Source organism: Haliotis rufescens, unplaced genomic scaffold, assembly GCF_023055435.1.
Source record: "Haliotis rufescens isolate VD_foot unplaced genomic scaffold, xgHalRufe1.0.p SCAF_14, whole genome shotgun sequence".
Taxonomy (NCBI): Eukaryota; Metazoa; Mollusca; class Gastropoda; order Lepetellida; family Haliotidae; genus Haliotis; species Haliotis rufescens.
The window spans coordinates 28535530-28556852 of record NW_025963824.1 but is presented as its reverse complement, the minus strand read 5'-3'; the positions used below and the strand labels follow the sequence as shown (position 1 = coordinate 28556852).

The window sequence follows — 21323 nt, the reverse complement described above, 5'->3', positions numbered from 1 at the left end:
TAAATATGGTTTCGTTTCTTTTTGCCGATCATCCATTTATATCATCTGGGTTACTTATCCCGAATAAACGAGATTGGAAATAATTGTAAGTTGTGCTACTTTTATAGATAAAATATATTTGCTTATTGCACAAGATGTTATATTTTAAATTCTTTAGTCACGAGGGTAATCTAGGGGGGAGGGTAGTACCATTACCCATCATCCATCAAACAAAACAAAATGGCGTCCTTGGATGTCAACAAATAACAACACGACAGGCGCATTTGGTTTTATTCAGGGATCGTATGTATCCGTTGAACAATAAGGTTTTGATTTTATAAAATTTAACTGATTCTATATAGAACCATGTTTGGCCCAATTGTTTTAGTTGTTTATTGAACCTGTGAATGTTATTTCTGCTGGAAGCGAGCAACTGGCGAGATCCCTGACATGTCGGGACATAGCTGTCTATATGTAATTGCCTCATCTCTAGCCGCCTTGTGGCTGTAGATGCCGGCGCATCACAGCACACACATTCCAGCCCAAATTGAACCCTTGACTGAATGATTCCAAAGATTACTTTACCAAATAAACTAAGAGGAAGCAGCCTCGATAACCGAGGATACACATGTGGGATAGGCCTGTGGGATAGGCCTGTAGGCCTATGTGTAAGAGCACAGGAATAAGTAACCTTTCGGCTTCGTCATGTTCGTCTACGGGTTTGTTTGTTGTTATTATTAGTTACATGTTCCTGGGGTATGAGGGATGAGACTTAAATAAAAATTGTCTCTCTGTCTTTTGGACCGAAATGTGTCAATTCATGTCTGGCTTCATACATGCAAGTATCGTGATATGTATCGGATACAGTTGGTATATCATCCCAGCCCAACGCTTTCCCCAGTGCAGCCATATATAACACTGTAGTGCAAATTGGTTCAGATTGACCTGTCACTTATCTCACAGACTGCTTTGTGGTCTAGTAGTAGAGCGTCCGCCTGGAGAGCGGAAGGTCCGTGGTTTGATCCCTGGCCTCGTCATACCAAAAGACGCTAAAAGATGGTACTTGTTGTTACCCTGTCTAGCGCTCAGCATCTAGGGGCTAAAACAAGGACTGGTCAGCTCGGAGTCTAGTGGGGTATTCATGTTAATTTGCGGCATGGTATCTCGATGAGCTAGCACTATGAATCAGCATCAGCATGATCAGTCCGGACTAGTACAAGCAGCCACACATATATTGACATGTGTATGCACGTTGCTATATTATAAGGGTACCGCTATTTTTCAGGGCATTATCATTTGCAGAAGCCCGCTGTCTTCCATTAACTGCCCGACAAAGGAGGGCAGTTGAAAAGACCGAAACATAATTGGGGTGAACCGGGATTTAAACCCACAATCATAGGTTTCTGGCGTGCCTAAGGGACGCAACTCTGTACAGCAAAAAACAGCGCCTTAGACTACTGGGCCACCCGTGGTGTTTAAGACTAAACACTAAAGACTATGACTATATGCACCACTCTGAAAAGATATCTTATTCAATAATGTGTTCTTTAATGATGTCAGTGCATCCAAAAATGTAAATATTAATTTATTTGTGCTCCAATGAAATAACAATGAAAGTTACAGATTTTCCTTAAAATTAAATGCTGTATTTCTCCAGGGAGTTATTTAAGAACCGACTGCATTTTATGTTGTGTTTAAAAAAAAAAGACTTTATTTTCAGTCCAGCTGAGAAGAGGCCAGTATGTCTGATATAGAAGATATCTCCTTGGAGGCCGTGGCTCCAGTTGTTCCGGTAGTGGAGATTGGGCGTAGCAGTGGATACCGTTCACCACACGACCACTCAGACCAAGATTATGACTCTGAGTTTGAGTAAGTAACATAGTGATCAAGCAAACCACAACCCGAGTTTGACATATACCGTATTCCATGTAATAAGCGTCCACAGCGATATTTGCTAATATATTGGCTAGTGAACAATCCCAATTAGCACCCCTTCCGATTGATCAATGTACACAAGACTTATTTATTCGCGTATAATAGGCTCTTGTGTGTTATATGCACCCTTAATTATGGGCAGTTAAATTCTGGAAAAATATATCTGTCGTACATAAACATTTCAGGCTGTCAGCATAAACCATAAAATTTATCTTTCAACTCTGTTTTTTTCACCAAAATAATATTCTAATAAGAGCCCCCTATTTCTAATTTTGAGAGTGCCCTGGGCATTTTATTACGTCGAATACGGTATATATGGACCCATGAAGATCCGGGGTAGAAATACTAGAATAGATCTTCAGCTACCCATGCTTGCCCTAAAAGGTGTCTATGCTTGTTGTAGGAGGCGACTAACAGTATCGGGTGGTGAGGCTCACTGACTTGGTTCATACATGTCATCTTATCCCAATTGCGTGGATCGATGTTCATGATGTAAATCACTGGATTGTGTGGCCCAGACTTGATTATTTACAGACTGCCGTCCTATAGCTGGAATATTGCTGAGTGCGGCGTTAAACAACAAACAAACAAAACATATATATGTACTCAGCTTCCTTATTGAAGGGTCACATGAAACATTGAACATATACCAACAGGCGTCAATAGGTCTGAGTATGTTGACAGGGTGATTAACTCTTGAAGACCATGTTGTTTATGCCTGTATCACAATGATTGGATGTTTTAATGAAACTGGAAAAATGGACAAAGACTATTAAAAACAGTGAAAAGTGGAAGATGGAAGGTGCCTTTTACTTGCCTTTTACGGCAAGAATGGGTTGCTGAAGACCTATTCTACCCCAGATCTTCACGGGTCGATTATCTCTAGGAAGTGTAGTGACTTGCTATTGGGATATTATTGTATACATGATATATTAACTGCTACAGTGAACATGGACAACTTGTCATTGTTATCTGTTTCAATCAGAAAAGAGAAAATATTATGACATCAATGTATTTGTTACAGAAAGAATTAAGGGTTTAAAGTGCAAGTAAATTTTTAAAAAATGTTTACGATTTTGTTGCGAATATTAATTTTCCAGTCTTTGAAAGGCACTTAGAAGTGATACACATAAGGAAGAGAATTTATGGTTGTCATCTTCTTTATTATGAGGAACACAACGTTACTCCTTCATCAGGTGAATCACCATATTGCCGGGGCACGGGTGGCCCAGTCGTCTAAGGCGCCGCGATTCGCTGTGCAGAGTTGCGTCCCTTGGGCACGCCAGAAACCTATGATTGTGGGTTCGAATCCCGTTTCGCCCCAATTATGTTTCTAGGTTTGTCAGCACCATACCCGTGCTCGTGGGTTTCTCCGAAGTGGTAAACGTCTGAGACCTGCATCACTTCGGGCTTTCCTCCCACATTAAGCTGACACGCCATGATATAACTGGAATACTGTTAAAAGCGGCGTTAAACCAAACTCACTCACTCACTCACTCTCCATATTGCCTATATATATATTTAATATTCATGAACTGTTAACATGCTAATGAGGAGACAAACATACTACAAATCTGCATGTTGTCTCCATATGATTATTTCAAAAGGCTGACAGTGACTGAGAAAGAAATACTTTTCTATAAATACAGTAAACTACGGTTATAACGAGCTCAAACTAAAGGGCCAACTAATTTTAGTTCGTTATAACTGTAGTTTGTTATAAGCATATATACAGCATATATTCAACAAAAGGAAGGGATCAAAAAACATTTCGTTATATCCACCAGTTCGTTATAAGCATGTTCGTTATAGACATAGTTTACTGTATTAGCTTCTGAGGTGATGCAGATGTTAAATTGGCTGTGATACGCTGTGGAAGTCTTAAAAATAACTCAACAAAACTTAAAGTTAATGTCTGTTTAATAATTGAAACTAAAATTTACACCATATTCAAATTAACCTGCGATTTCAGAAACAGTTTCTAAAATGACTACTTATCACGATTTGTCCTTATTTGACTATGTTTTAGTCAAGTTTATGTTTAAGACTATGAAAAACCCTTTAATATTTGGTTTTATTTAAGTCCTCATTTGACTTTATAAATTAATACAATTGTGCCCTAATTTGACACTGTCAGAGGCAGCCACCGGCAACGTGGCTGCTCTCTACCAAAGTATGACAAAAAAGTGACAAGGCAAGGGACAGAGTTCCCCGCTGCACAACATTTGCGCATGCTGCTGTCCAGAACACTACACCTTCACAAGTGGTGCATTCGCGTGAATGTTTTTTAATCATTTGGCATCCTTCTGTTCAGGCTGTTTCAGTCACTTATTGTGATTTGAAAACTCTGATAGACCTTTCAGAATGAAGTATTTTCCAATTCATGGTAGAGTCACTGTTAGTTGAAACAGAGCATTTAATATTGATTTATTGGAATGTGACATGAGATCGTGTGACTGATCAATATTCAAAGAAAGTGCATGTGTTTATCTCAGCAACTGCTATCATTACACTGCTTGTTTGTGTGGTGCAGGTCAGACGAAGGAGATAATACTCACTCACCGCAGTCCACCTCCAGGCCAAGACGGAGGATGAGAAATATTAAAACTGTAAACGGACGAATTGCGGTGGACATGACTCCACCTGATGACAAACTGAGAGATGCTCAGACCAGGGCCAAGAAATATTCCCGCTTGAAGAAGGTAGATGAATGTGTTGTGTGTGGATGCAAATAAAGATGTAGTTTGGAGTGTTTGATTGGCAAAAAGTAGGAATTACATTGATATATTGTAAGTAGATTATAAACCCCTGACTGATCCCTAATAATGCCCATCTGTCAAAAATGACTGATCCCTACACAACATCCATCTGCAATAAATGACTGATCAATAACAATCTCCATCTGCAATAAATGACTGATCCCTACACAACATCCATCTGCGATAAATGACTGATCAATAATAACGTCCATCGGCAATAAATGACGGATCAATAACAATGTCCATCTGTGATAAATGACTGATCCCTACACAATGTTCATCTGTGATGAATGACTGATCCCTACACAACATCCATCTGTAATAAATGACTGATCCATACACAATGTCTGTCTGTAATAAATGACTGATCCATACACTATGTCTGTCTGTAATAAATGACTGATCCCGACGAAGTTTTCGTCAGTGATACATGACTGATACCCACACAACATCCATCTGTGATAAATGAGTGATCCCTAATGATGTCCATCTGCGATAAATGACTGATCCCTAAACAACATCCATCTTTAATAAATGACTGATCCCTACACCACATCCATCTTTAATATTCCGGGGTAGAATAGGCCTTCAGCAACCCATACTTGCCGTAAGGTGACTATGCTTGTTGTAAAAGGCGACTAACGGGATCGGGTGGTCAGGCTCGCTGACTTGGTTGATGCATGTCATTGATCCCAATTGCGTGGATCGATGCTCATGATATTAATCACTGGATTGTCTGGTCCAGACTCGATTATTTACAGACCGCCGTCATATAGCTGGAATATTGCTGAGTGCGGCGTTAAACAACAAACCAACCAACCAACCAAACCAACCATCTTTAATAAATGACTGATCCCTACACAACATCCACCGGAAATAAATGACTGGTCCCTAACAATGCCCATCTGTGTATATTCAGGAGGACAAAGCTATCAAGGAGTACGTCACCTGCACAGCCCTGGCTCGTATCGTGTACGGCAGCAACCACTGGAAGTTTGCAGCCAGTCACGCTGACCTAGCAGAAGCATATCTCGACTTGAAAGGTACTTCATTTCTGCAGCATGCACATGTATATTGTGTGTCCTAAGACAGGACGTTTTATGTACTTTGTTTACAAAGATGACCAATCAGAGGAAAAATACACAAACAGGAATTAAGGCCAAAAAAATAGTAGTCTTTGTTCTTAGACACCGCCCACATCATCATAAAGTTTGCTGCACATTTCATTTATGTTTCCATTTTTAAAAAAAACAAATAAATCCTTAAATATTCCAAATCCAATGGTAGTCAAATACTGTATTCCAGCCTTTGACTCATCAAGGAATTCATTTATGTAGGGAGGCCCTTTCCCAGGTTGATTGTACACAATTGTTTATTTGGTTACATACTGGTTTGAACAATCAAAAACAAAAAAAAACCGCCGGCCCGCACTATATTTTCAAAAGCCATTGCCTGAGAACCATTTCTTTTATTTTTTTTAAGATAAGATATTTTATTCCTGTGAAACAAACTGACCAGTCAAAGCACCTGCTCACCCCATTTGTCAGATACCTAAAAATCACAAATTGTTGAGTTCTCCCACTAGGCAGTGCTTGTTACCTAAGTGGTAAAATTGACTAATCCTGATCAAACCCCATTTGTCAGGCACCTCATGCGAATATAAGACTCAAAATAATTTGAGTATGACCAAAATATATTAAGCTGCACAAGGTTGTTTTTAATTTGACCAACCCATGGTGGTTAGCAAATGTCTTTAGATCATAATATATTAAAAAAGTGCGACCTGAGTACTGACAAAAACTTTGGCAGCATCTCTGTTAGATTAGGGATGGTGGGGTAGCATTGTGGTTAAAGCGTTCGCTCATCATGCCAAAGACCCGGGTTCAATTCCAGACATGTGTACAAAGTGTGAACCTAATTTCTGGTGTCCCTTGCTGTGATATTGCTGTGATATTGCTGGAATATTGCTGGAATATTGCTGAAAGCGACGTAAAACCATACTCACTCACTCTGTTAGGTTATGTTCATTGTTTTCCCAATCCACCAAGGCGCAATGATTTTCTGTGCGGAGTTGAGCCAGAAAGTTATGGTTTTGGTTTGAACACTATCTTGGTGTACTACTCACACTAGGCAATGGAGGCAGTACCACGCTTACCAATTCCCGAGGCAAGGGAGTTAACTGACTATAAAAGTCCAGTTTCCACCCTTGCCGAACTAGGCTGGTATTATGGAGTTACATTTTGGCTGGACTAACGAGTCTGAGCATAGTCCAATCAAAATCGGGCACCAAATCGAAATCCTGTTCGTTAAATGTCGTGCAGATTTCTGTCAGTTGCAGGATTTGCAAAGTATGTGCACTACTAACTCATTGTCAACAAATATTTTCTAACCTGTAAGACCCGTTTTACCACAATATAGATCTTGATTATCGATCAGATCATTTTGACTGGGTGCCGCAATTTTGTTTGAAACAAATGCAAGTGATAGAGGTGGAATCTGATTGGTCCATATGAGAGGCTTAGAAGGGACATAACTCGTAATACGGTCGAGCCCAGGAATTCCAGCCTAGTTTGGCAAGGGTGGAAACTGGACTTTTAAAGTCAGTTAACTCCCTTCCCTGGGAAGATGCTCTCTTACAGCCCCATGTAACATGTTTAGTTCCACCTGTCTCTCTGTACCAGGCTATGCCGTGCAGGCAGAGTTCCACTCTGACAGCGCCAAGGACATCATGCTGCACGGCGTCCACACCACCAGCTCCCACAAAGAGAAGGCCGACATCTACCACGTCCTCATCCGTGTCTACTACATCTTGGGCAAGGCTCTCACCGTCACCAAGAAATATCCTTTAGCAATAGGATGCCCATCATGAATATTGTGGATATTATAATATCTACCCATAATCTTCACTTGAGCTGAATTTTCTTTTTGTAAGTTGGTTGTCTGTGGAAATATGAATCAAAGAAATTGGCTTTATTTTCGTGGCTGTTCAACAGGCCGACAACAGGTCAGGTGTAGTTGGACTTGAGTCCATTTACAAGGACATTCATACCCGAAAGGGAGATAACTCTAAATGAGCCATGTTTGGTCTTGTAGACTCAAAAGTTTGTGACAAGACAACCTGTGCATTTTCCAATGAAATATTTTTAGTGAAAGAATTCGTCATGTTAAGATGTCAGCAGTTCCTGAAATAATGTTTTCGCTCATCGAGCCAGGCAGGCTGGTGAGCTGTTTGTCTGAGGGCATGACAGGGTTACCTCCCTTTAGTCATTTGTAAAGTTTTTTGTTTTAGCGGCAATTAGTTTAGACAAATGAATTAGCGCCCTTAGTTCTGACTGTGCTGTCCAGCATGAATGATCTCTTTGAAGAAAGTGCAGTATCCCCAGGTATAAAGCTTTCACTGAGGTAAGCACATTTTAAGGTTTTAGTTTACGTCTTGGAAGTCATTGACCAATTGGCACTTTGTCATATTCTCTGAATTTATGAGCGATGACTGTGTGCATTTTTCTTCGGCCTCCAGGGTGCCGTTATACAAAGTGATCTTAGCGCTAAGGTGATCGTAACTCCCATACTTTGACATAGACTTGCAATAGTCGTAGCACTAAGGTTGTTTCGTACAATGGGCCCCTGTAGTATTTGCATCGAGGGATCCCTGAAATATTCCTGTTTATACCATCAAGGTTACAATGACGACCCCTTTGCCTTTCACACTTAAATTGAAACACTGCTGCTGGACTGATTCTGACACTGTTTGCCCCCCTGATTTCGACAGTTTGCCCCGCCTGATTCCAACACTGTTTGCCCCCCTGATTCCGACACTGTTTCCCCCCCTGATTCCGACACTGTTTGCCCGCCTGATTCCAACACTGTTTGCCTGCCTGATTCCGACACTGTTTACCCGCCGGATTCCGACACTGTTTGCCCGCCTGATTCCGACACTGTTTGCCCGCCTGATTCCGACACTGTTTGCCCGCCTGATTCCGACACTGTTTGCCTGCCTGATTCCGACACTGTTTGCCCGCCTGATTCCAAAACTGTTTCTTAGCTGTCAACCCCTGGATGTGCACAGGGGGGCGAAAACTGGTTTTTAATGATTTTTCTCGCTGTGTTGGCTGCAATCGCGATAAATCGAAAGTGAAAAGCGTTTCAAAATATTTTTATCTACATTTTATATGTTAGCGTGAGAATTTCTCAACCTTGCGTGTGAGCGTGACATACGAGATAAATACGTGAGAGTTGACAGGTATGCTGTTTGCCTTAACATTACTACATACAATGAGGCGGAGCAGGCGCTGACGAAGGCAGACCGGATCTCCCAGGAGAGGAGTAAGCTGGACTGTGTGACCGATGACGAGTGTGATGAGATTGACATCAAGCTGTACCATGCCATGGCCAGGTGAGTCCAGACAGATGACCATCTGATATCTTTTCACAATACAGTGTATATCCACATCAATACATGAAAAAGGAAATATTGCAATACATGTAGAATGTTAGATGTCCCGCTAAACCAAATAACTTACAAGCGAATTTCAGGATAAAAGAAGCACTTTGTGTTATATTTGTTTTACTAAAAGGCAAGGTTTCGAGTCAGGATACACCTGGTTCTACTGTACAGCAGTTTTGTTCACTGACCCACTCTGTAGGGCTGGGGTCTCATGATTTAAAGAGTTACTTCCCTTAGAATCCACTCTGACAAGCTCCTTCCAGGGCACTCTCGGTAACATCGTACAGAGTTCTGCGAACGGGATATCTTGCCAACGCACTCGGTTTATTCCGTTAAACTCCCGACGATAGTCGAGGTGTGAGTGAGTGAGTGAGTGAGTTGGGTTTAACGCCGCTTTGAACAGTATTCAAGTTATATCATGGCGTGTCAGTTTAATGTGGGAGGAAAGCCTGAAGTGATGCAGGTCTCGGACCTTTACCACTTCCGTGAAACTCAAACATAGAAACATAATCGGGGCGAACCCAGATTCAAACCCACAATCATAGGTTTCTGGCGTGCCCATGGTACGCAACTCTGTCTATTCACAATTGAAGCAGATTTAGGAAAAAGAGAAGAGAATAGACACTTATTCTGACACTGATTTAGAATAGATCCCGTGAAGATCGGGGTAGAATAGGTCTTCAGCAACCCATGCTTGCCGTAAAAGGCGACTGCTTGTCATAAGAGGCGACTAATGGGATCAGGTAGTCAGGCTAGCTGACTTGGTTGATGCATGTCATCGTATCCCAATTGCATAGATAGATGCTCATGATATCAATCACTGCATGTCTGGTCCAGATTATTTACAGACTGCCATCATAGAGCTTGAATATTGCTGAGTGCGGCATTAAACAATAAACATACAAACAGCAGGACTAGGTATGCAGAAAGAGTGTGTTGCAATATATTGTGCTACAGGTCTCTGTGTTGCAGTAGATGGCCGTATGTTAGGACACTGATTGTACATGCAGATCCTATTTACTACAATCTCATGAAAATCAGATCTTAGTTTTCGCTCCCGCTAAACAAAGATCTGAGGACATCCCATTACGGGTCACGTCAGGCCGACCTTTCGTGAGCTTTGACTGACCTATGAATGACTAACAAGAAGTCGACAACAGCCAATCAGAAGGCAGCTTAATCGAGCTTTACGGCACAAGTTTCAAACTGGTGACTACGCTTCGAAACATTTTGACATAAATTCGATCGAAAAATTTAAAACTGAACAAAAGAACATTCTGGAATGGCTAATAGCTGGTCTAGATTGTATGAATACAGACATAAAGCCCGTAACTGTCGTTTGGAATATTCTGTGGGTGTTTTTTCAAGGTTGCACGAACAAAAATCACATTCCAACTGTCGCTTTCATGATCTGATAAGCGATGCTCTGATTGGTCAGATGAAAGGTCGTTCTGACATGACCCACAATGGAATGTCCTCAGATCTTTGTTTAGCGTTAGCAAGAACTAAGATCTGATTTTAATGAGATTGTATTTACTACATTCTGAAGTAAATATTACCAGCATGATTGGTCACCACCATTTTGTTGTCATGGATACACTGGGGATAACAACGTGAGAGAAAAATCACTTCCGCCATCCTGGCCTTTTGTCAATCAGTTTCGAAGGGAATAGTTTGTGAATGAATATGAGTGTAGATTTTAGGTACAGTGATACAAATAATAACGAAATGATTTTTTTTTACCCAAAATACGGATACGCAGAAAAAATATTGCACTATGTAGCGTATTGCAGTATACTGCTTAAACAGTGTGGTCCTATTTGACTGTAAACTAACCACAGACTCACCATTGCTGACTACCCATACCTCTGTGTGTGCCAGGTTGGCCAGTAAGCAGAAGAAGTATGCTGTAGCCAGTGCCCACTATGACAAGGTGTTGGAGCTGATGGAGATCCGGTACGGCAGGGACAGCCTCCTCCTCATCCCCGTCTACCATGACTACGGCAGAATATCCTTGCTTCAGAGTTAGTGAACAGTTGTCGGTGGTATTCCACCTTCATTAAAGTGGCCTGGAAATAATCAGTCTGTCCTGATAATCCAGTGTACCCGTGAAGATTCGGTAAAAGAATAGGTCTTCAGCAACCCATGCATGTCGTAAGAGGCGACTATGCTTGTTGTAAAAGGCGACTGATGGGATCGGGTGACTTGGTTGATGCATTGATTGAGTTGATCGATGTTCATGATGTCAATCACTGGATTATCTGGTCCAGACTTGATGATTTAAAAGTAGCTGGAATATTGCTCTGTGCGGAGCTAACAAGCAAACAAAGATAGTCCAGTGCTTGGTATTTTGAGCAATGCCCTATATCTAGGTCTGACTGCCTTGAAACATTCAGTTTAGTCTCCTGTTACATTGGAGTACTGGCGACCTATTCTAACCAGGGTCCAAGTGGCTAGTGACCCGTGAAGATCCGGGGTAGAATAGGTCTTCAGCAACCCATGCTTGTAGTAAGAGGCGACTAACAGGATGGGGTGGTCAGGCTCGCTGACTTGGTTGATGCATGCAGCGGTAGAAATTGGCACTAGTCCCGTAGTCCTTGCCAAACTTCCCAATAGTTAAGGTATCATAAAGACCAGTAGAAATTTGCCATTTTTAAGGGTTTCGCTATATGTTATCATTATAAGGACTAGTGGACTAAAACTGTTAGTTTCTACTGCTGTGCATGTCATCAAACCCAATTGCGTTGAGCGATGCTCATGATATTAATCACTGGATTGTCTGGTCCAGACTCAATTATTTACAGACCGCCATCATGTAGCTGGAATATTGCTGAGTGCGGCGTAAAACAACAAACCAACCAAGTGGGTAGTAATAATAATATGGCCACACGGACATGTTCAAAGTGCTGCATGGTCATCACCCTCGATTTTCATTCTCAGCTCCCTGGGGAGTATGCTAACCAAGCTGTGTAGGGGTTTATTGATTTTTGTTTTACCTTGTCTTCAATGTCTTGCCATCAGGCTTTGGATTCTTGCGATGAATCAATTGTTTGATCAGTTGTCTTAAACTTCATCTGCTAACATATGGTTGACCTGATTGTTGATGTGGGGCAGCTACATACTATAAATAGCTCCTCCTCCATGGTTTGATAACCCTGATGGGCTACCACTCTTAGGGAGTGGGAATGAGCAATGCATAAATGCTGTTTTCCTTAATTTGAGTATCTGGAACAGAGTAAAGGTCGTCATGGCAACCATGAGAAGATTATCGAGCTCTTTCTACAAGCACATTCCATAGCTGGAGCCAAGTAAGTATGTTTCCATGAGCAGTTATCCAGGGTAATGTATCTCTGTATATATCTTCTCTTGTAGAGGGGGATCGGGTAGCCTAGTGATTAAAGCATTCGCTCATCACGCCAAAGACCCGGGTTCGATTCATGGGTACAATGTGTGAATCCCATTTCCGGTGTACCCCACCGTGAAATTGCTGAAATATTGCTAAAAGTGGCGTAAAACCAAACTCACTCATTCACTCACATCACGTTTGCCATCCTACGTTATACAGGATATTATATCTCATCGGGGCACAGATCAGTCATCTAAGGTGCTGCAAGTTGCTGTGAGGAGTTGCATCCCTTTGGCATACCAGGAACCTATGATCAGGGGTTGGAATCCCAGTTTCCCCTGATTATGTTTCTAGGTTTGTCAGCAACAAACCCATACTTGTGAGTTTAACCACAGTGGTAAACATCTGACACCTACATCACTTTGGGCTTTGCTCCAATAGTAAGCTGACACGCCGTGATGTTACTGTATACTGTTCAACGCCGACTCACTTGCTTGCTTTGTGCCATACTCCATTATCTGGGGTATATATCTCTTTGTGATCCCTTGTGCCATCCTCCATTATCTAGAATATATCTCTTTGTGATCCCTTGTGCCATCCTCCATTATCTGGGGTATATATCGCTTTGTGATCCCTTGTGCCAGCCTCCTTTATCTGGGGTATATATCACTTTGTGATCCCTTGTGCCATCCTCCATTATCTGGGGTATATATCACTTTGTGATTCCTTGTGCCATCCTCCTTTATCTAGGGTATATATCTCTTTGTGATCCCTTGTGCCATCCTACATTATCTAGGGTATTGTATAATTCACTGAAGTTCTACGTCCTGCCTGTTGTAACGTGTATTGCTGACGTGACTTAATGTCGTATGTGACACATTCGGGAAGCACATGAACAGATACAAGGTAGAAGTCACCTGAACAGTATTTAAGGCAGATTTGTTGTAAATGCTCACTTATTGCCTTCAAAGTACCAAAATGACTGGACCCAAATAGTATAGTATTTTGAATAGTGAGTGAGTGAGTTGGGTTTAACGCTGCTTTTAACAGTATTCCAGTTATATCACGGCATGTCAGCTTAATGTCGGAGGAAAGCCCCAAGTGATGCAGATCTCAGTTGTTTACCACTTCGGTGAAACCCACAAGCAGGGGTATGGTGCAAACATAATCGAGGCGACCTGGGATTCGAACCCACAATCATAGGTTTATGGCGTGCCCAAGGGACGCAACTCTGCACAGTGAATCACGGCACCTTGGACAACTGGGGCACCCGTGCCCCCCTATTTTAAATACCCCCAGAAAACTATGAACACCCTATGTGAATGATAACGTATGAGGCAATACCCCATGCTGTAGCCCTGCATTACCATGCTGTGGTCTTGTTGTCAGCCACAAGACGGGGAGTGTTGAACTGGTGGACACAGCTCTAGCACTGGCCCAGGCCTACGCCAGCACCGGACGGGAAGAGGCAGAAGGTGGGGAACAATGCAATTGCAGGACTGATTGTAAATAACTAATATTTATTTGAAATATCAAGTTTCAGAAAACTTTGATTTTTGAAGCTTACTTTGTGAATCTTGAGAATGGCACCAATTTGTGTCCTGGTGACACATGACACTGTAGACATGTATGTATTCTAAGATTGCTCTGGTGTTCTGTATTTGACACATGACACTGCGAACATGCATGGTATTCTCAGATTGCTCTGGTGTTCTGTATTCCAGCCTCGGCGGAGAGTTATCTGAATGAGTGTCAGGCCAACTGTACGGCAGTCCATGGGCCGCATCACACCAAGACCCTGGAGGTGAACGAGGAGATCGCCAGGCTGCTCATCAGGACAGACAGACAAGATGTACGCAGTAGTATACGTGTAGTACAGTTTAGGTCACATGTCATGACAACTCTGGTCTACAAAGAGTCCAGACTTGATTAAAAAAAGGCAGATGGTGGTAGGGTTGTGCTAATCCATATGTTGGGATAAACTGGAGGTAGATTTCAATTTGATGCCAAGTACTTAACCTGTTCCTTAGAAACATTGTAGGTTTTTCCTCTATAAAGAAACACATTTTTACATCACATAAATAAATGCTTAATGCAAACCTGATTTGGTTGAGATCCTTTGGTGTTATTTTGGAATGTGAGACCATTATGATTTTTGTCAAGTAAAGCAGACTCTGAAGCTGACATGCTGAAGTTACCCAGCTTGATGACGTTGTAAGAATCTACGTACAAAATGTCGTGAAATGCAATCAACCAGGTGTTATCCATTAAGCTGTATGTTTTCACATTTACTCACCAACTTCCAGAATGTTACCTAGACTTTCTTTGTCATCTTTCCAGGAAGCCATGACAATCCTCAAGTCCAGTATCAACCCCAAGTCTGAAGTGTTTGGGGACTACTCAGAGCAGGTGTCAGACACCTACAAGATGATGGCGTCCGTCCACCTCTCTCAGGGAAACATCGAGAAGGCGCTCCGATCTTACAAGAAGGTAAGGTTTTCAGACTTGGGGAAACATCGAGAAGGCGCTGCGATCTTACAAGAAGGTAAGGTTTTCAGACTTGGGGAAACATTGAGAAGGCGCTCCGATCTTACAAGAAGGTAAGGTTTTCAGATTTGGGGAAACATCGAGAAGGCGCTCCAATCTTACAAGAAGGTAAGGTTTTCAGACTTGGGGAAACATTGAGAAGGCGCTCCGATCTTACAAGAAGGTAAGGTTTTCAGACTTGGGGAAACATCGAGAAGGCGCTCCGATCTTACAAGAAGGTAAGGTTTTCAGACTTGGGGAAACATTGAGAAGGTGCTCCGATCTTACAAGAAGGTAAGGTTTTCAGACTTGGGGAAACATCGAGAAGGCGCTCCGATCTTACAAGAAGGTAAGGTTTTCAGACTTGGGGAAACATCGAGAAGGCGCTCCGATCTTACAAGGAGGTAAGGTTTTCAGACTTGGGGAAACATCGAGAAGGCGCTCCGATCTTACAAGAAGGTAAGGTTTTCAGACTTGGGGAAACATTGAGAAGGCGCTCCGATCTTACAAGAAGGTAAGGTTTTCAGACTTGGGGAAACATCGAGAAGGCGCTCCTATCTTACAAGAAGGTAAGGTTTTCAGACTTGGGGAAACATTGAGAAGGCGCTCCGATCTTACAAGAAGGTAAGGTTTTCAGACTTGGGGAAACATCGAGAAGGCGCTCCGATCTTACAAGAAGGTAAGGTTTTCAGACTTGGGGAAACATCGAGAAGGCGCTCCAATCTTACAAGAAGGTAAGGTTTTCAGACTTGGGGAAACATCGAGAAGGCGCTCCGATCTTACAAGAAGGTAAGGTTTTCAGACTTGGGGAAACATCGAGAAGGCGCTCCGATCTTACAAGAAGGTAAGGTTTTCAGACTTGGGGAAACATTGAGAAGGCGCTCCGATCTTACAAGAAGGTAGGGTTTTCAGACTTGGGGAAACATTGAGAAGGCGCTCCGATCTTACAAGAAGGTAAGGTTTTCTGACTTGGGGAAACATCGAGAAGGCGCTCCGATCTTACAAGAAGGTAAGGTTTTCAGACTTGGGGAAACATTGAGAAGGCGCTCCGATCTTACAAGAAGGTAAGGTTTTCTGACTTGGGGAAACATTGAGAAGGCGCTCCGATCTTACAAGAAGGTAAGGTTTTCAGACTTGGGGAAACATTGAGAAGGCGCTCCGATCTTACAAGAAGGTAAGGTTTTCTGACTTGGGGAAACATCGAGAAGGCGCTCCGATCTTACAAGAAGGTAAGGTTTTCAGACTTGGGGAAACATCGAGAAGGCGCTCCGATCTTACAAGAAGGTAAGGTTTTCAGACTTGGGGAAACATTGAGAAGGCGCTCCGATCTTACAAGAAGGTAAGGTTTTCAGACTTGGGGAAACATCGAGAAGGTGCTCCGATCTTACAAGAAGGTAAGGTTTTCAGACTTGGCGAAACATTGTGAAGCCACTCTGAATTTACAAGAAGTGAAGTTTTTCAGAAGGTTTTAGAATGTTCCATGCTATCATACCAGGGACACCAGAAATGGGCTTCACACCTTGTATTCATGTGGGAAATCGAATCCGGGTATTCCGTGTGACGAGGGAAAGCTTTAGCCACTAGGCTACCCCTCTGCCCCTGAGACTAGTGAAAACTTTGGATGACTTGCCATTGTCATCGAGCTATTTGACGTAAATTACAAGTCAGGCATGACCTATGGACTAGTTACATGGGACTTGTGACTCTTGTGACCCTGGTTGCATTCTAACATAATCAGGAGATCAGTAGACAGGTTTTCTCACTCAGCATTGTCCCATACTTATTGTTTCCATGAAATTCAATATAAGCAAACTATTGAGATATTTTGCAATATTTTTAATGAAGGTATAAAAGGCACAGTTGAGGTCTATATTTGACTTACAGAGTTGCATCCCTTGCTGTGCCAGGATTCACTGATTGTCAGTTTCCAGCTCAAATTTCTTGTGACTGCAAGACATCTTCAGACTGGTATTCATCAACATGCTAGATCAGGTTTTCCTCTAAATTAAACTGATATTCTTGAAATATTGTTCAAAGTGGGGTTAAACTTGCTCACTTGTTTTGAAGCTTGTAATCATGACGATTGTCTTTTTTGCAGTGTCACACAATAGAAACACTAGTGCTGGGAAAGAATCATCACAAGACTAAAGACACATTACGGACAATGGAGATGTTGATGGCGTAAGGAAATTTTTCTAATATGAAGTCAAGCTATCAAATGTATGAATACAAGTCGATTTAAGTAGCAAAATGTTTGCTATGTTGATCAACAAATACTGTTATCTTTTACACTACATGTGGCACTACATGGATTCATGTGGCACTACATAGATTCATGTGGCACTATTTTGATTCATGTGGCACTACATAGATTCATGTGGCACTACATAGATTCATGTGGCACTACATTGACTCATGTGGCACTACATAGATTCATGTGGCACTACATTGATTCATATGGCACTACATAGATTCATGTGGCACTACATGGATTCATGTGGCACTACATGGATTCATGTGGCACTACATGGATTCATGTGGCACTACATGGATTCATGTGGCTCTACATAGATTAATGTGGCACTACATGGATTCATGTGGCACTACATGGATTCATGTGGCTCTACATAGATTCATGTGGCACTACATGGATTCATGTGGCTCTACATAGATTAATGTGGCACTACATGGATTCATGTGGCACTACATGGATTCATGTGGCACCACATAGATTCATGTGGCACTACATGGATTCATGTGGCTCCACATGGATTCATGTGGCTCCACATAGATTCATGTGGCACTACATGGATTCATGTGGCTCCACATGGATTCATGTGGCTCTACATAGATTCATGTGGCACTACATAGATTCATGTGGCTCCACATGGATTCATGTGGCACTACATGGATTCATGTGGCTCCACATGGATTCATGTGGGTCTACATAGATTCATGTGGCACTACATAGATTCATGTGGCACTACATGGATTCATGTGGCACTACATGGATTCATGTGGCCCTACATAGATTCATGGGGCACTACATGGATTCATGTGGCACTACATGGATTCATGTGGCTCTACATAGATTCATGTGGCACTACATGGATTCATGTGGCTCCACATGGATTCATGTGGCACTACATGGATTCATGTGGCTCCACATGGATTCATGTGGCTCTACATGGATTCATGTGGCACTACATGGATTCATGTGGCACTACATCGATTCATGTGGTTCTCCATGGATTCATGTGGCTGTACATTGATTCATACGGCACTATATATTGATTCAGGGTGGTCAAGTAGCCTAGGGGTTAAAGCGTTCGCTCGCCACACGGGTTTGATTCCTGACATGGAATATTGTTAAAAGTGGCGTAAAAACATTCTAACTCACTCACTATATATTGATTCATACGTCACTACATCAGTTCATGTTGTCTGTTACAGGAGTCCGGGAGTGTCGTCCAAGTTTGTTTTGAACAAGGAAGATGAGCTGCAAAAACGTCCTCGATTCACAAGCGTTGTCAGTCGAGCTACACCACTGGGTGCGAACAAGCAACAGTAGATGTGCCCTGTCGCCATGGCAGCTAACCTTCTGAATTGTAACCATGGTTACTGTGGCATACATCATGTGGACTAGACGGATCATACCTCTCTATCAAGGCTGTTAGTGGATACATGGGAAGGAACCCAGATGATTCATTGTTGCCATGGCAACATAGCTGGAAGATGGCCCCTGAATAAGAATAGATATTAGAACTGTTACCATGGAAACAACCCTCAATAGATATCTCTTTGCGTCTTTAAAGCACAAGCAGGTATTTCTTGTCACGTTCAATTCAGGATAAGTATACAAATGCAAACAATATTTAGATCTTGCTTTTATTTTTCAAATGTACTTTCAAATGTCATTGTAAGTCTGTGTTAAGCTATGAAGTGATGATAATGGTAGAGCTGTAGGCTTGAATATTTATGTTAAATATTTTAAATGTTAATCAATTCTTTTCCAAATTAGTTGACATATAAGTCTCCTGTGATGCTATATATTATATCTTCTATTTGTGTATATTTATATTATTTATTATCAAGATACCGTCCACTTTCCTAACTCGTTCCCATGATTTGTACAATAGTACCAACATCAGTATATTCAGACTTGGATGAAGAAGCATATTTTGCATGATATTTGTTATGAAAGACCAGAATAATGACATTATGAGGGAGTTACGTAGAAATATCAACGGTAACAATGTCAGTTTAAACCTTTGTTGTTACAGGTTCAGGGTTGGAACTTCACACTAGCCTGCTAGCCCGTGGCTAGTACAAATTCCTGCAGGCTAACACAAATGTCTCAATTTCCTCATTGTTTTAACATAACAAGGGGATTTTATTTAGTGAAGCTTTTTGGTTTAGGTTATCAAGGACTTCACACCATGATAAACATGTAATCCACCCAAAACTAAATATAGCACATTCAGTACTCTTCTTAACTGCTAAGGGGGGCACAGGTGGCCCAGTCGTCTAAGGCGCCGCAATTCGTCGTGCGTCCCTTGGGCACGCCAGAAACCTATGATTATGGGTTCGAATCCCGGTTTGCCGCAATTATGTTTCTAGATTTGTCAGCACCATACCAGTGCTCATGGGTTTCACCGAAGTGGTAAACATCTGAGACCTGCATCACTTCGGGCTTTCCTCCCACATTAAGCTGACACACTGTGATATAACTGGAATAATGTTAAAAGCGGCGTTAAAACCCACCTCACTCACTCACTCACTTAACTGCTAACATGGCATTATCAACTTGTGCCACCTGCAACAAATACAGAAATGACTTTATAAGTTGTAGCAGGATCACGAGGGGTACATGGGGTTTTATGCGTCCCGCGTTAGGTTTTATAACACGAGCCATGTACCCCCTGTGAACCTGCTACAACAAATTTATCTTACCGACATGTCAAATAATTCAAATAAATTCCAAATTGATAGAAACATCTGTTCGATTGAGCTGACGTTAGCTTGCGTTATTTCACGTGACATCCTTTGGCTCGGAAAAAGCGTGCAGGTTTTTGCCTTAAAGCAGGGTATAAAGGAATTATTTTACCTCTCAGAAATGCGCATGCAGTCTGTACTGCTCATGGTAGGGTATAAGAGATTTATTTCCCCGCTGAGAAATTTGTTACCCTTCAAGGTGGATTACACAGTTTTTTATCAAGACTACGTGGACCAATCAGATCTCATCATTCTGACATGGAGGTATTATAATGACCCTTGTAGCATACACAAAATAGAAAGGCTTTTCCAACTGGAGTTATCTCCCCTTATTGTAGCTTACCCCAAAACACCTCCAGAAGTAATAACTTCATCTTTACCATGTTTAAAAATAAATAATGGGTTTATTATCCCTGAAAATGCCGAACGAGTGGTCTCAGGAATGGAGAACAATAATGTCCATGTGTGGTATGTATGAAGATGAAACTGTTTTATACAAACAAATTTTGATGGCCCTCGGTGCCATGAACATCGTTCACATTATTTTAACCTTTGCTCGGCCTTTCATGGAAACATTTGTCCATTGTTAAACCATTTCCATTTCAGATTATATTTTCAGTTAGTATGTTTCATTCCCTTTGATTTATGAAAAGCATCTGCATTCTATAATTTATTGTGAAATAATAAAATTGTCATTTGGATACAATGTTGTTTTATTATGTTTATTAGTTTAAGTTGTAAACTGAAAGGGTTCTGGATCAGATACTGCTATCATTTGACAACACTCCACCCCACCCATCACAATCAACCCCCACCACAATTACACCCCAGCCAACATTCCTGCCACCACAATTACAACCCAGCCACCATCCCTGCCACCACCACCACCACCCCGGCCACCATCACCACACAACAACAATTACATCCCGGCCACCACCACCACCACCCCAGCCACCATTCCTGCCACCACCACCACCCCAGCCACCATTCCTGCCACCACCATCGCCACGGCCACCATCACCACACAACCACAATTACACCCCGGCCACCACCACCACCCCAGCCACCATTCCTGCCACCACCATCGCCACAGCCACCACGGCCACGATCACCACCCCACCACCATTACACCCCGGCCACCATTCCTGCCACCACCGCCTTTTAGGACAAGCATAGTCACCTTTTACGGCAAGCATCGGTTGCTGAAGACCTATTCTACCCCGGAATCTTCACGGGTCGCCACCACCAATTGACTGATATTGATATTCTGTTCTGTGACAAGGACTCAACAGTTGGTTGCAATGTTGCAGCGTTGATTCCGTTTTTTGTTGTGCAAAAG

The 21323-nt window shown here is 42.0% G+C and overlaps 2 protein-coding genes across 3 annotated transcripts; both read left to right on the top strand.

The window, feature by feature from the left end:
• The first annotated feature begins 199 nt into the window (after positions 1-199).
• On the top strand, positions 200-19614 carry LOC124152701 (tetratricopeptide repeat protein 23-like). 2 transcript variants are annotated; one of them, XM_048395227.1, is made up of 13 exons: positions 200-282; positions 1700-1848; positions 4448-4616; positions 5593-5716; positions 7355-7511; positions 8941-9066; positions 10999-11125; positions 12343-12425; positions 13853-13938; positions 14188-14315; positions 14804-14953; positions 17088-17170; positions 18443-19614. In XM_048395227.1, exons 2-13 carry the CDS (start codon positions 1721-1723, stop codon positions 18558-18560), a joined length of 1479 nt encoding a protein of 492 aa, XP_048251184.1. In that variant the 5' UTR covers positions 200-282; positions 1700-1720; the 3' UTR covers positions 18561-19614. The 2 variants fall into 2 exon arrangements, with proteins under 2 accessions (XP_048251184.1, XP_048251183.1); XM_048395226.1 differs by having other exon boundaries at positions 215-305.
• Positions 19615-20105: 491 nt separating this feature from the next.
• LOC125379224 (extensin-like) lies at positions 20106-21160 on the top strand. The gene is made up of 2 exons (XM_048395463.1): positions 20106-20132; positions 20747-21160. The coding sequence occupies exons 1-2, from the start codon at positions 20106-20108 to the stop codon at positions 21158-21160; spliced, it is 441 nt and encodes a 146-aa protein (XP_048251420.1).
• The last annotated feature ends 163 nt before the right edge of the window (positions 21161-21323 follow it).